Source organism: Felis catus, chromosome D4 (assembly GCF_018350175.1).
Source record: "Felis catus isolate Fca126 chromosome D4, F.catus_Fca126_mat1.0, whole genome shotgun sequence".
NCBI lineage: Eukaryota > Metazoa > Chordata > Mammalia > Carnivora > Felidae > Felis > Felis catus.
Genome location: NC_058380.1, coordinates 12703992 through 12717291, shown reverse-complemented (window position 1 = coordinate 12717291; position 13300 = coordinate 12703992). Strand labels below are relative to the sequence as shown.

The window sequence follows — 13300 nt, the reverse complement described above, 5'->3', positions numbered from 1 at the left end:
CTATATGTGGAATCTAAATAAGAAAAGAAAAGAAATCCAAGCTTATAAATATGGAGAACAAATCAGTGGTTGCCAGAGGTCAGGGGTAGAGGGTGGGTGAAATAATGAAGGGGGTCAAGAGGTACAAACTTCCAGTTGTAAGAGAAACAAGTCACGGGGACGTAATGTGCAGCATGGTGACTACAGTCAACAATACTGTGTTGCATATTTAAAAGTTGCTGAGCGAGTAGATCTTAAAAGCTCTCATCACAAGAACAAATCTGTACCTGTGTGGTTGCCACAGGTTAGACTCATTGTGGTGATCATTTCACAATATAAGCCAATATTGAATCATTAGACTGTACACCTGAAACTAACATAAAGCCACATGTCAATTACATCTCTATTTTAAAAAGTCCTAAGATCGCAAAGCCCACAAAGGGTAGCATGACGATCCGAAACCAGAGAGACTCCCGTGTCTGTGCTCCTCATCGCTGTGTTACACTGTCTCCAAGAGGATGAACAAGAGGCTTAAGATGCCGATTCTGGGGAGTGGGGCCAGAGAAGCGTTCTCTGTGGAAGTGAGGTTTCAAGCCATGAGCGACTTAAGAAGAGTCTAGGCAGAGGAGACCAGGTGTGCAGCCGCCCAGGGCGGGAGGCAGTGCTGTGTTCCAGTTGAGCATCTGACTTCGGCGCAGGTCATGATCTCGAGGTTCTCGAGTTTGAGCCCTGCGTCGGGCTCTGCTGGCAGTGTGGGGCCTGCTTCAGACCCTCTGTCTCCCTGTCTCTCTACCCCTCCCCCACTCGTTCTCTCTGCCTCTGTCTCTCTCAAAGATAAACATTTAAAAAAATAGAACTAAAAACCGTAAGAGAGAGAAAAGAAGGACTAAAGTCCTTATCTTTCGTAGCAGGGAATGCTATTCAAGTTCGTGAATCGAGAAACAGAGGTGGAAATACAATATTTAAAACTAAAGAGGAAAATGTCCCCGAATCAGGAAGAAAACCACCAGAAAAAGATGCTGAATTGGAGTTTGAATTCAGGGGGAGGGAGGAGTGAGGGCAACTGACTTTTCATGTGATCCCTTCTCTGAAACAGTCTGTATCTTACTTCCACCTGTGGATGTTACATAAGTCAACTGTAGTTTCCTGCCTTACTTAATGCATGCCCCTGTGGTGGCCGTCAGATGGCTCTCTCTCACTCTCTGAGGAGCTGCGACCTGCTAAAAACTTGCGGCCACCTTCAGACACGTGTCCAGAGTTTTCTAGTGTTCAGTTGTATCATCTCTTCATGGGTTTTGAGGCCAGATCCATGACTCGTCTTCTACAACGGTAAGAACTTCCCTGCCCCCACCGGATCCACATTCAGTTTTCCTTCTGTGGTCAGGAAGGGACAGGGAGGCTGCTGGGAGGGGCTGGAAGTCAGCCAAAGAGGAAAAGGGCGAGTTGCCCAGCGCATCCTTATTGGCTGGGGGGCCTGCTCCTGTTCCATGGATGTCAGGGACCAGCAGGGACTCACCCTGAAGGAGCAGGCAGGTTCCTAAACACCCCATGTGTGTGTGAGTAGAGGATATGGGGGGACAGGGTGAAGTGGGGTGGGTGGGGGCATGAGTAGGAATTAGCATCCAGATGGCCTGAACCTAGCCCCCCACACACACACACCAGCTCAGCTGGGCCTCTCCTGTCACTATCTTTTCTATGTCCAATCGGTAAAATGACTATTTTTCTCCCCTGCATAAGACAGTGAGATTGTACTGTTATTAGTTGCTTACATATCTGTATCTTAATCTTTTATCATTTGTCACCACCTCCTCAAAGGCAGGATGTAAGCCTCGTTCATCTTTATATCCCCTGCACTGAGCACATACCTAATAAATGTTGGTTGAATAAAGGAACAAATAAATGAATAAATGAATGAAAGCCGAATTAATGAATAAAACGCTTATTATATCCCCCCCTTTTTTAAAAACGTTAGCAAAACAGAGTACGGAGTATAACAAAAATTTCATTACTTTCTGGTGCATCCTTGATTATGTGAATCTGGTACGTGTCTGCTCATGTGTGTATGTTACCATAACTAATTGTCAGAGTTACATAATTGATCATGGGAAACAGTTTAAGCCTTTGGGATCTCTAAGAGGCAGACAGGCTTGGATACCTCCTGGAGAAACAGATCAAAGAGCAAAGTCAATGACATTGGAAATGTCAGATGACATGTATGGAAAGATAGGCTCCCTCAGGAGATGTTAGGAATTGGCTAGCCAGTCAGCTTAGAGTACGAGTCTAGACTAGGACGGAGTAGGAATGTGGCACCAGAATCATCAACTAGCTTTCCCTGGGTAATAACCCAGGAGGTGAACCAAATATCTGTTTTGTCAGGGGAACAAAGTCTGATGGAGTTAAGAAGGGGATAGGGATACCTATAATGACACTACCTATTTAATCAGCATAAAAATAAGAGAAGCTGCAGTCAGGAGGCTGTGGTAAACCTTTATGCTTACATTCTTCTAGAGGTATCATAAATTGGCTCAACCCCTTCTAGAAGTAAGTCATGGAGGCGGCCCTGTCATTATAAGCACAATTTCGTCTTGCCTAGCAATGGAAAAGAACTTTGTAAAGATTTTCAAAGATCTTGGATTAATCATTGAGAAAATTTAATCATGCCCTGGTGGGTATTCCAATGGACTAAAAGTAACCAGGAATCATTATGATGGGGATGGCGTACCAAATTTCCGTAGCAGAAAGTTATGGATGGATCAAGTCATGATTCCGTCTGGATGGTTACAACTAAGACAATCTTGAGCCATTAATGTTTGTGAAGAAGGTTTCACTGTTCTTCCAGGTTTGGATCTTTCCTGAGGGAAGCTGGACTTTGGATTAATTCCTAGTTAGTAAATGTGATCAACTGATTGATCCGGTCACTGAACAATTTTTTCTGAGCTCCCCTTGTGTGAGTCATTTGTTTGAAGGAAGGGACCTTTCTGACCCATCTTTAGCCCATCTTTCTCAGAGTGTGGATTCGTGAGATATTTTCTGGTTGAATGAGGGGCTGAAAAAAACCCAGATTTGCCCATACTGCTTTCATGTCTGGGTTGTAGCTGACAGAATTTATTGCTTCTGTAAAGCTTCCTTAAGTTTAGGAGTTGTTCAGCTTGGGAGCCTATAGTTTTCTTTTATATTCCTCTTGCAGTAAAGCTCTCTTTGTATTCTCATCACTATCAAAATCAGCCGCTGATGGTACCCTTACAAGTGAATCCTCTCTGTCTGGGTTGGCTCTCATTTTTTTACGGAGCTTCCCTACTCTGTGTTAAGATAAAGCTTTGGAGGGGCGCCTGGGTGCCTCAGTCGATTGAAAGTCCGACTTCGGCTCAGGTCACGATCTCATGGCTTGTGAGTTTGAGCCCTGCGTTTGGCTCTGTGCTGATGGCTCAGAGTCTGAAGCCTGCTTCGGATTCTGTGTCTCCCTCTCTCTCTGCCCCTCCCCAGCTCACACTCTGTCTCTCAAAACATGAATAAACATTAACAAAAAGTTAAAAAAAAAGCAATTAGTATTCCCACAGGCACACATGTGTATTGTGTGTGTGTGTGTGTGTGTGTGTGTGTGTGTGTGTGTGTGTGTGTGTAAAAGAGAGAGAGAGAATTCTGGTTTCAAATTAAAGTTTAGCTGTTGAACCTGGACTGTTTATATACTCCCCGCCTTCGGTCTAGTCTCAGGGAATCTAAGAAATAAACAAGTGAATCCTCTAGGTGGCCATGATTCTGAGACAGAAAACTGAAAAGAACTTGTATGTAATATCATTCGTGCATGGCTCGGATACAGTGTAGTGGTGGGACTTTCACTTTGAACAGAAGAAAAATAACATGTCGGCCAGGTGAAAATAAACAGAAATTCACTAACCCAGCCCAGACACGGAAAGGGAGCAAAGGGTTTTGCTGACTCTACTGTACCTTGGTTGGCATAGGCTTCTTGAAGGTGATTTCAGCTTGCATCCAGACACCCCTTGGAGACTCCAGCACAGACCAAATTTTCTCTTGAACTACGTGGTTCTCTTCAAAGATGTAAACTGCTAGGGTGTCACTCATTTTTAAAAACCCATAGATGGCATAATAAAAACGTAGACAATACTGCAAATTTCCCGGCAGGGACGGACCGTAGAGCCTTCCAATGTAGCCAGGCTGAGATGTAAACTTTGTGTTGGCCAGCAAGTAATACCCTGCGAACCGGACAGAACATTCAGGAAATCAGCAATGAAAAACTTACATAATCTAGCCCAGATTATCAAATGGAAAAATCTGGCTGAAAGTAGTGGAATTTGCCAACAGAGACTATTTCCATAAGCTTAAAAAAATTTTTTTTTCAATGTTTATTTTTTTTTTGAGAGAGAGAAAGAGAGAGTGTGAGTGGGCGAGGGGCAGAGAGAGAGGGAGACACAGAATCTGAAGCAGACTCCAGGCTCCGGACTCCAGTACCCGTCAGCACAGAGCCTGATGCGGGGCTCGAACCCATAAGCCGTGAGATCATGACTGGAGCCAAAATCGGCTGCTTAACCAACTGAGCCTCCCAGGCGCCCCTCCATAGGCTTTAAATGATAGAATATGTTTTGTTAAATCTGTGGCTTAAAAGTGACAGAATATATCCACGTGACTCTATTACAAATAACACTTCTCCAGTTCTAAGTAAACTTCATAAACCAGTGTAGATGTCCACCTGGATATGCTCAGGTTCCAGGCATCGGTGAGGATTTGTGCTTTTCGTGAAGCAAAAGGGATATAATCATCTTGGGACTCCAGCTTCCTGGGGCAACCAGGTGATACAGAGGGCATACCAGGTCCTAGTGAATGTGAGGCCCAGAGCAGATTTTTCCTTCTTATCTCTGCAGCGACCAGTGGAGATGCAGAGATTACAGGCTGGCCTGGCAGTCCTTGGAATTTGGATGCTTTCACATGAGTAGTGTTAGGGACTGAATTCTGTTGTCCCCCAAACCTATGTTGTTGCAGCCTGCCATTCAACCAGAAAATATCTCTCAAGTACCTAATCTGTGCAATGAAAGGGTCCAAAGAAGAATAATTCTTTCTTCTAAATAACAAAAAGAAACATAAGGTCAAGAACCTCCCCTCTCACCTAGCTCCAGACCCCCAGGGTAAACTTAAAACAGATCCATGCATTCTAGAAAACCTGGGTAGAAATGAAAAAAAATAATACTCTACTTTTCTTTCTTTCCTTCTTCTGTTCCTCCCCCATCAATTTTCCCCCCTTTTTTTGATAGTCACACATCTGCCTTTATTGGGAGCAGCAGGTGGGACACCCCCAGAAAAAGTAAAAAAAAAAATTAATTTACAAAACCAGGGATTCAGTGAAGCCTCCTGGTTGGAACCCTTGGGAACGCACACAGACACCAACCCAGGGCAGCAGGAAGAGGACTCCAAAGCCCATGAAGGCCAAGCCACCACGGAGACGAGGAGCTCTCTGTAGGTATCCTGAGTGTACGTGGAGGAGTAACCTCATACTAAAGAACCAAGCCATGAAGAACATGCCAATGGCCAACGGCACCACGTCAGATGCGGGAAGACAGGCGGGTCCACTGGGCTGGTGTATCTGCTCATGGCCTCGCGCTCCATTTTGCCAGGCACAGGGTAAGCCACAGCTCTGCCACTGGAATAAGGCGTCAGCTCTTTTGATCGCCTCAGTGTTCATTTAGTTTAGTTTCACCCAATTATTTAATTCACGTGGCAAAAGGTTCTTGGGTTATTTCCTGTGCCTGGTGGAATGGACTGAGTCGTGTCCCCCTAAAATCCACTGACTGAAAACCTAATTCCCAATGCATCTTTATTTGAAGATTGGGCCCTTAAGGAGGCAATTAAATGAGGTTATGAGGGTGAAGTCTTAATCATATAGAAATGGTGTCCTCCTGAGAGGAAGAGACACCAGAGACCTGTCTCTCTCTTTTTTGTAATGTTTGTTTATTTTTGAGAAACAGAGAGAGACAAAGTGCAAATGGGGGAGGGGCAGAGAGAGAGGGAGACACAGAATTGGAAGCAGGCTCCAGGCTCTGAGCTGTCAGCACAGATGTGGGGCTCGAACCCCCAGACTGCGAGATCACGACCTGAGCTGAAGTTGGAGGCTTAACCGCCTGAGCCACCCAGGTGCCCGGAGACCTCTCTTTCTCTCTTCACGTATACATGTGGAGCAAAGGCCATGTGAGGACACAATGAGAAGGCGCCATCTATCTACAAGGCAGGAAGTAAGGTCTCGCCAGAAACCAACCCTGACAACATCTGTGTCTAGGACTTTCCACCTCCAGAACTGTGAGGAAACACGGTTCTGCTGTTCAGGTCACACAGTCTGTGGTACTTCACTGGGCCACGGGGGCAGACTAGTAGGGGTGGCCATGCACAGTCACAGCAACATTCTTGAAACATGAATTTAATTCTACTCTTCTCGGGGCGCCTGGGTAGCGCAGTTGGTTAAGCGTCTGACTTCAGCCAGGTCACCATCTCGCGGTCCGGGAGTTCAAGCCCCGCGTCAGGCTCTGGGCTGATGGCTCAGAGCCTGGAGCCTGTTTCCGATTCTGTGTCTCCCTCTCTCTCTGCCCCTCCCCCATTCATGCTCTGTCTCTCTCTGCCCCAAAAATAAATAAACGTTGAAAAAAAAATTTTTTAATTCTACTCTTCTCTTCCCTAAAATCTTTGACTGGTTTCTCATTTACTTTATAAAAAAAAAAAATCCCCAAATGCTTACTCTGGCCTGCCATGCCATGGTCTACCTCCTAACTTCATTTTCTTCCACTCTCCTGCCCTCAGTGCAGCCACACTAACCTTCCAACTACTCGGGGTGTCCCATTCTTCCCATGCTCAGGACTTCACAGATGCTGTTCCCTCTGCCTGGATTCCTCCCCCTCTCCTGGCTAATACCCTCTCTCCTCAGAAAAACCTTCCCAGGATCTCCTACCAAAATTAGGCTCTCTCCCCTAATCTCTCTCAGAGCCCACTTTTCATTTCTTCCATAGCATGTACCTTATACGTTTATTTGTGTATTTATCTGTCTAACACTTCTCTTGCCCGTTGAAATGACTGTTAGAAAAGAATACACGATGACAAGTATAAAATTGTGAGGTCCCCGTCTCAAAGCCCTTCCCGGGCCCTGTGCAAGTAAGGTGCTCTGAAATGTTTTTGTTTTTTTTTTTTTAATTTTTTTTTTTAACGTTTATTTATTTTTGAGACAGAGAGAGACAGAGCATGAACGGGGGAGGGGCAGAGAGAGAGGGAGACACAGAATAGGAAGCAGGCTCCAGGCTCCGAGCTATCAGCCCAGAGCCTGACGTGGGGCTCGAACTCATGGACAGCGAGATTGTGACCTGAGCTGAAGTCGGACACTTAACCGACTGAGCCACCCAGGCGCCCCTGAAATGTTAAGTTTCATCAGTGTATTAACATACCCCAGGGCCTAGTGTATAAAGAGGCATTGAATACATGAATTAGACACCAACCCTTGAAAACAAGCTCTTTGCACCCATCTCTACGGGAGTGGGCTTCACAGGGGATGCCATCAAAGTGATTAGGTAGGTTCCTTACATAGGGGAGCTCAAACTGGTTTCCAATAGTTCCTTGTAGACCGAGCCATCAAGTGCCCCGCCCCTGACATTTTCCCAACAGCTTTTTTAGCTTCTCTTGCCCTACAATATCTGTTTGTTGAGTAAATTACACATAACAGGAAATTTACCATTTTAACCATTTTAAAACCTACAGTTCAGCGGCATTTAGTACATTCACGAATGCTGGGCAACCACCACCACTGCTTAATTCCAGTACATTTTCATCACCCAGAAGGAAACTCTATACCCATTAAACAGGAACTTCCCATCCCCCGTCCCCAGCCCCTGGACACCACTAATCTGCTTTCTGTCTCTATGAATCTGCCTATTCTGGATGTTTCATATAGTTGTAATCTAATAGCTTTTTTTTTTTTTAATAGCTTTTTAAAGGTACTTCTCCATAGGGGCGTCTGAGTGACTCAGTTCAGTTAAGCCTCTAACTTTTGATTTCAGCTCAGGTCATGATTTCTCGGTTTGTGGGACGGAGCCCTCCATCGGGTTCTGCGCCGACAGCAAGGAGTCTGCTTGAGATTCTCTGTCTCTACTTGTCTCTGCCTTTACCCTGCTCCTGCTCCCACTCTCTCTCTCCCTTTCTTTTACTCAAAATAAATAAATACACTTAAAAAAAAAGACAAAAGTACTTCTCCACCTGAGGGGAAGAGCAAGATGATGTCCAAAGGTTTGACTATTTAAGCAACTGGCAAATCGAATTCTAAGTTTTAAAAAGAGGCCAAACACGAGATTGCCCATCGCATTTGTTTTTTCACAGCTGCCCTTTTTTGTTTAAGTTGCCATCTTGATGGGTGTGGAGTAAGATTGGCAGCTGGAGCACTCCCACCCCCGGCGCCTGGTGGGCACAGACCCCCAATTTACCGATGCCTGATGTGTGGTCTCCGGCCCGATACATGTTTGGTTTTACTTTCACCCGGGTCCAGCCTGGACCTTCTTTGTCTTGATAAAAGTTGCAGAGATCTTCCTCGAAATCGCAGCTGGCTTCCATGGCACTGAAAGGAAGTTCTGAACAAAGGAGAACCAAAGTTAAAGAGCCAGACTCAAGGGTCTCAAGGGACTACATCAACGGGTTGACAAATACATACATATTCGTGCCAGGGGAGATGGAATACATAAAACACACAAAAAGATTTTTACCCTAGTGGCATGCTGGCAGGTTAGCATCAAGCTAACATCTCAGCATGGCAGGAAAATTGTTCTTTTCCTCCCTAAAGGGATGGAGAGAAGGAGCTCTGTTCACACTCTCTATAAAAAATAAAGAAGTACCACACTTCAAAAGACATTTCCTTTCATAATGTAAAGACTGGGAACAATTATTCACATAGTTCTTCACAATTCAAAATTCATTCATAGAAAATTAAAGAGAAAGAAAAAGATAAAGATTTTAAGGAACTCTTAATTTTTCTCTAAGACAGGTATTTTAGAAATTATATTTTCCAGAAATGATTTTCCTTTGTTGACCAATCTGTGTCACCAGCACAGCTGCTGTCTGCTGATAATTGATATTAGTCACAGGAGCTGATCTGCTTGAAGAAAATCATCGCTCAGTATAAATGACGAGGTTCAAGAAGTCACACCAATTTCATCACCCATACTGCTATTATTTTGGCTTTTGCTGAATTCTGGTATCATTTACCCTGGTCTATAAATATCACCTCATTTCAGATTGCCTGGAGGGAATGAGACATAAAAGATTTCTGCTTTTTTGTGAATAACTTGGTACAGCAACAAGTGATTGTAAATTTCACTGTTCAGATCATCCGAGTCCAGAAGGGATGTGACTGCCACAGTTTGGGACACATTCAACATAGCCAACTGTGATCCTGTTCTGCAGGCTGACATAATACTGGCCTGAACTTTTAGGGCCAGAGAAAGAGGGCACTGTTTTGAATAAATGGGAAATTACCTCTAGAGAAACATTTGAATTCTGGGAGCAGTGACCTAATGAAACAGGGAGCTGTTTATGGACAAAAACTCACTATACTCTCAATTCCTGAATTCCCAAAGAAAGAGATTAAAGGGGATTAAAGGGGATGAAAGACGTATGACAACCAAATACTACAAGGGTGCCGAGATTCAATCTTGGTCCAGGAAAACACATAGCATATAAATATAAATGGGAGGTGCCTGGGTGGCTCAGTTGGTTAAGTGTCCAACTTCAGCTCAGGTCATGATCTCGTGGTTCGTGGGTTTGAGCCTTGTATTGGGCTTGCTGCTGTCAGCACAGAGCCCGTTTTGGATCCTCTGTCCCCCTCCCTCCCTGCCCCTCCCCCACTCATTCTCTCTCTCTCTCTCTCTCTCTCTCTCCCTCCCTCCCTCCCCTCAAAAATAAACAAACATCAAGAAAAAAAAAAGACAGCATTGGGACAAGTGGTGAAATTAGTATGTGGATCATAGGTTAGTTGATAATACTGTATCAGTGCCAAATTTCCTGAACTTGTTATTAATGTTTATTTATTTTTGAGAGAGAGAGAGAGAGAGAGAGAGAGAGAGAGAGAGAACAAGCAGGGGAGGGGCAGAGAAAGCAGGGGAGGAGACAGAATCCCAAGCAGGCTTTACACTTGGGGCTTGAACCCATGAACCATGAGACCATGACCTGAGCTGAAGTCAAGAGCCAGAGGCTTAACTGACTGAACCACCCAGGTGACCCCAAATGTCCTCAACTTTATAATTATCTGATATCATGATGGAAAATGTGCTGGGTTTTAGAAACTACACACTGAAGTATTTAGGGTAAGGGGCATAATGTTTACAACTTACTCTTACATGGTCAATAAAGCAAATGTGGCAAAATGTTAATTTGTAGATCTGGGTGAAGAGTACATGAGAGTTCTTTCTGGTATTCTTGAAAATTAAAAAAAAATTTTTTTTAATGTTTATTTTTGAGAGAGACAGAGTGTGAGTGGGGGAGGGGCAGAGAGAGAGGGAGACACAGAATCCGAAGCAGGCTCTAGGCTCCGAGCTGTCAGCACAGATCCCCACGTGGGGCTCGAACACACAAACTGTGAGATCGTGCCCTGAGCCAAAGTCGGACATGTAACTGAGCCACCCAGGCACCCCAATTCTTACAAATTTTATCTCAGTTTAAAATGTTACTAAAATACAGTTTTAAAAACACAAAATTAAAAAAGTCAGTGACCAAAACCACATTACAAACAAACAAAAAAAGAAGATTAGGAATAAAATATTCCTGTATAATTGGATCCCAATGGTATCTCAGGAGACACACCCTGCCAAGTGTGCAAGGAAGGCATCCTGATGAGCCAGAGAGGAGATCAGGAAATAAAGGGCATTCTCAATGCTCTGTGACAGGTGGGCCTGCCCACACATTGCTAGGCCTGGCTCTGTGAGCATCTGGGAGTATCTTTAAGCCATGAAAATAAAGTCTTTGAAAAATGAGTATGATGTTCACACAGACAAGGATCCTCTGACACCAGCCCCCCCCCATGCAGATTTGAGACAAGGGGAGACCCCATATTGGTTAGTTATCCCTCTGGCACCTGGTAATGAAAAAGTAGATGAAAAGGCACAATCTACAGATGCCCGTCTAGTTCAGAAAATGGTGTAGTGCTCCCAAAAGCCACGCACAAAGAGAACAGCAGGTCAGTGAAATCACTCATCAGGAATATATCCCAAGGAATATCCCCCTGGGTAACCACAAGAGAATCATAACCCATTTATTAGGTGGGCATGAGAGGCAAGAGGTGGTATTAAAACCTAAAAGTAAGCACGGATCAGTTCACTCCATGGTGACACTGAGTCACGCAGAAAATATTTTTCTGAGAATGCGATTATATTCCCTTGTTAAATACCTAGTCCTAGAAATGGATTTGTCTGGAGTCCTGAGAAGGTCTGATAAAAAGAACATCTCAAAAGCATAACTGAAAGCCTAAATCTTTTTCACCTAGAATGTTGCTTCTGCTATGAGACAGTATCTAATTCCTGAAGACAGGGCCAGAGGGCCTGTTTGTGACCCCAAATGAGCTCACCAGAATCTGGGGTGGATGGAAAGCCCTTGAACATCAGTTGACCAGAGAGGGAGGAAGAAAAGAAAGAAAGAGAGAAAGAGAGAAAGAGAGAAAGAGAGAAAGAGAGAAAGAGAGAAAGAAAGAAAGAAAGAAAGAAAGAAAGAAAGAAAGAAAGAAAGAAAGAAAGAAAAAGGAAGGAAGGAGGGAAGGAAGGAAGGAGGGAAGGAAGGAGGGAAGGAAGGAGGGAAGGAACGAGGGAAGGAAGGAAGGAGGGAAGGAAGGAAGGAGGAAGGGAAGGAAGGAAGAAGGGAAGGAAGGAAGGAAGGAAGGAGGGAAGGAAGGAGGGAAGGAAGGAAGAAGGGAAGGAAGGAAGGAGGAAGGAAGGAAGGAGGGAAGGAAGGAAAGAAGAAGGGAAGGAAGGAAGGAAGGAAGGAGGGAAGGAAGGAAGAAGGGAAGGAAGGAAGGAAGGAAGGAAGGAAGGAAGGAAGGAAGGAAGGAGGGAAGGAAGGAGGGAAGGAAGGAGGGAGGAAGGGAAGGAAGGAAGAAGGGAAGGAAGGAAGGAGGGAGGGAAGGAAGAAGGGAAGGAAGGAAGGAGGAAGGAAGGAAGGAGGGAAGGAAGGAAAGAAGAAGGGAAGGAAGGAAGGAAGGAGGGAAGGAAGGAAGAAGGGAAGGAAGGAAGGAAGGAAGGAAGGAAGGAAGGAGGGAAGGAAGGAGGGAAGGAAGGAGGGAGGAAGGGAAGGAAGGAGGAAGGGAAGGAAGGAAGAAGGGAAGGAAGGAAGGAGGGAAGGAAGGAAGGAGGGAAGGAAGGAAGAAGGGAAGGAAGGAAGACAGTCCCCTTGAACAAGGTACCAAAAAGCATCATGATGTAAGATTTAGTTTATTACTTGCTTTATGACATTTGCACTTTTTAGAAATGAAAGGCTTTGAAGATGCTCTAATCAGGTGGAAGGAGAAGTCATTGGTAGCATGTCTCATCCTTTCCCCTGCCCCATGAAGTTCATGGAGATAGACTCAGTATCAGCCCCAGACCTCTAAAAGCTCATCAGCAGCCTTTTAATCATCAGCCCCTGCAGTGCTAGAGAGATCTGGGGTGCATCGTGGTCTGTAGGCTGCTGCACTTGCACAGCAGCTTTATTTTAGCAGGAGCCAGCCCGAAAGTAGGCGGAGACAGCTCAGAGCTGGCTTGGAGACAGAGTGAGCGAGACCTGGCGCCAGGCTGAGGAGTCTTGAGGGAGTAGGGGCTGGGCCACTGACCAGGCTGTGGAGATGCTTGAGGTCTGAGCTAAGGCAACTGCAGCTGTAACCAAGGCAACCACCGGAGCCAGGTTTCCAATCAGACATCAAGTGAGCAGTGTGCTGTTGGTGAATGGGCCAAGCAGAAATCCTTTGAAGGGTACATCCATGAGTGTCAGGACGTTTCCAGTCCCGGAGCCAGATGGGTGGACCCTAGCCCAGGGAGGAGATTGGGCATGTGTAAGGCAGAGGAGAGGGAGCTCTTAGTTTGGGGTTGGGCACTGAGCCAGGATCCCTAGGAGTGGATGGAATCACCTGTTGGCCATTCAAGGATTTACAGCCTAAAAGGAGAGCTGATTCCTATCTTCTAGATGCTAGGCCAAACATGGTGGTGGATGGGGAGGTTGTGGGTGGAAAAGGCTTGGAAGGGAAGTGCCCTAACTCAACTAGGGGGCATGGGGAGTTGTCACTGCCCTCTGGCAGCATCCTGGGGGAATATTTGCGAAGCTACATGACTCT

The 13300-nt window shown here is 45.3% G+C and overlaps 1 protein-coding gene and 1 pseudogene across 5 annotated transcripts in view; both read right to left on the bottom strand.

Moving 5' to 3' along the window:
• The window catches only part of MAMDC2 (MAM domain containing 2), a 350523-nt gene that overhangs the window by 46528 nt on the left and 290695 nt on the right, over positions 1-13300 (bottom strand). For all 5 annotated transcript variants that reach the window (XM_045042700.1, XM_045042699.1, XM_011288224.4 and 2 more), the window contains 2 exons: positions 8442-8585; positions 3925-4190 (listed from right to left, as the gene is read on the bottom strand). In XM_045042700.1, the coding sequence (XP_044898635.1) occupies positions 3925-4190; positions 8442-8585 (410 nt within the window). The remainder of the gene's footprint in view (positions 1-3924; positions 4191-8441; positions 8586-13300) is intronic.
• On the bottom strand, positions 4455-5982 carry LOC102899773 (annotated as a pseudogene).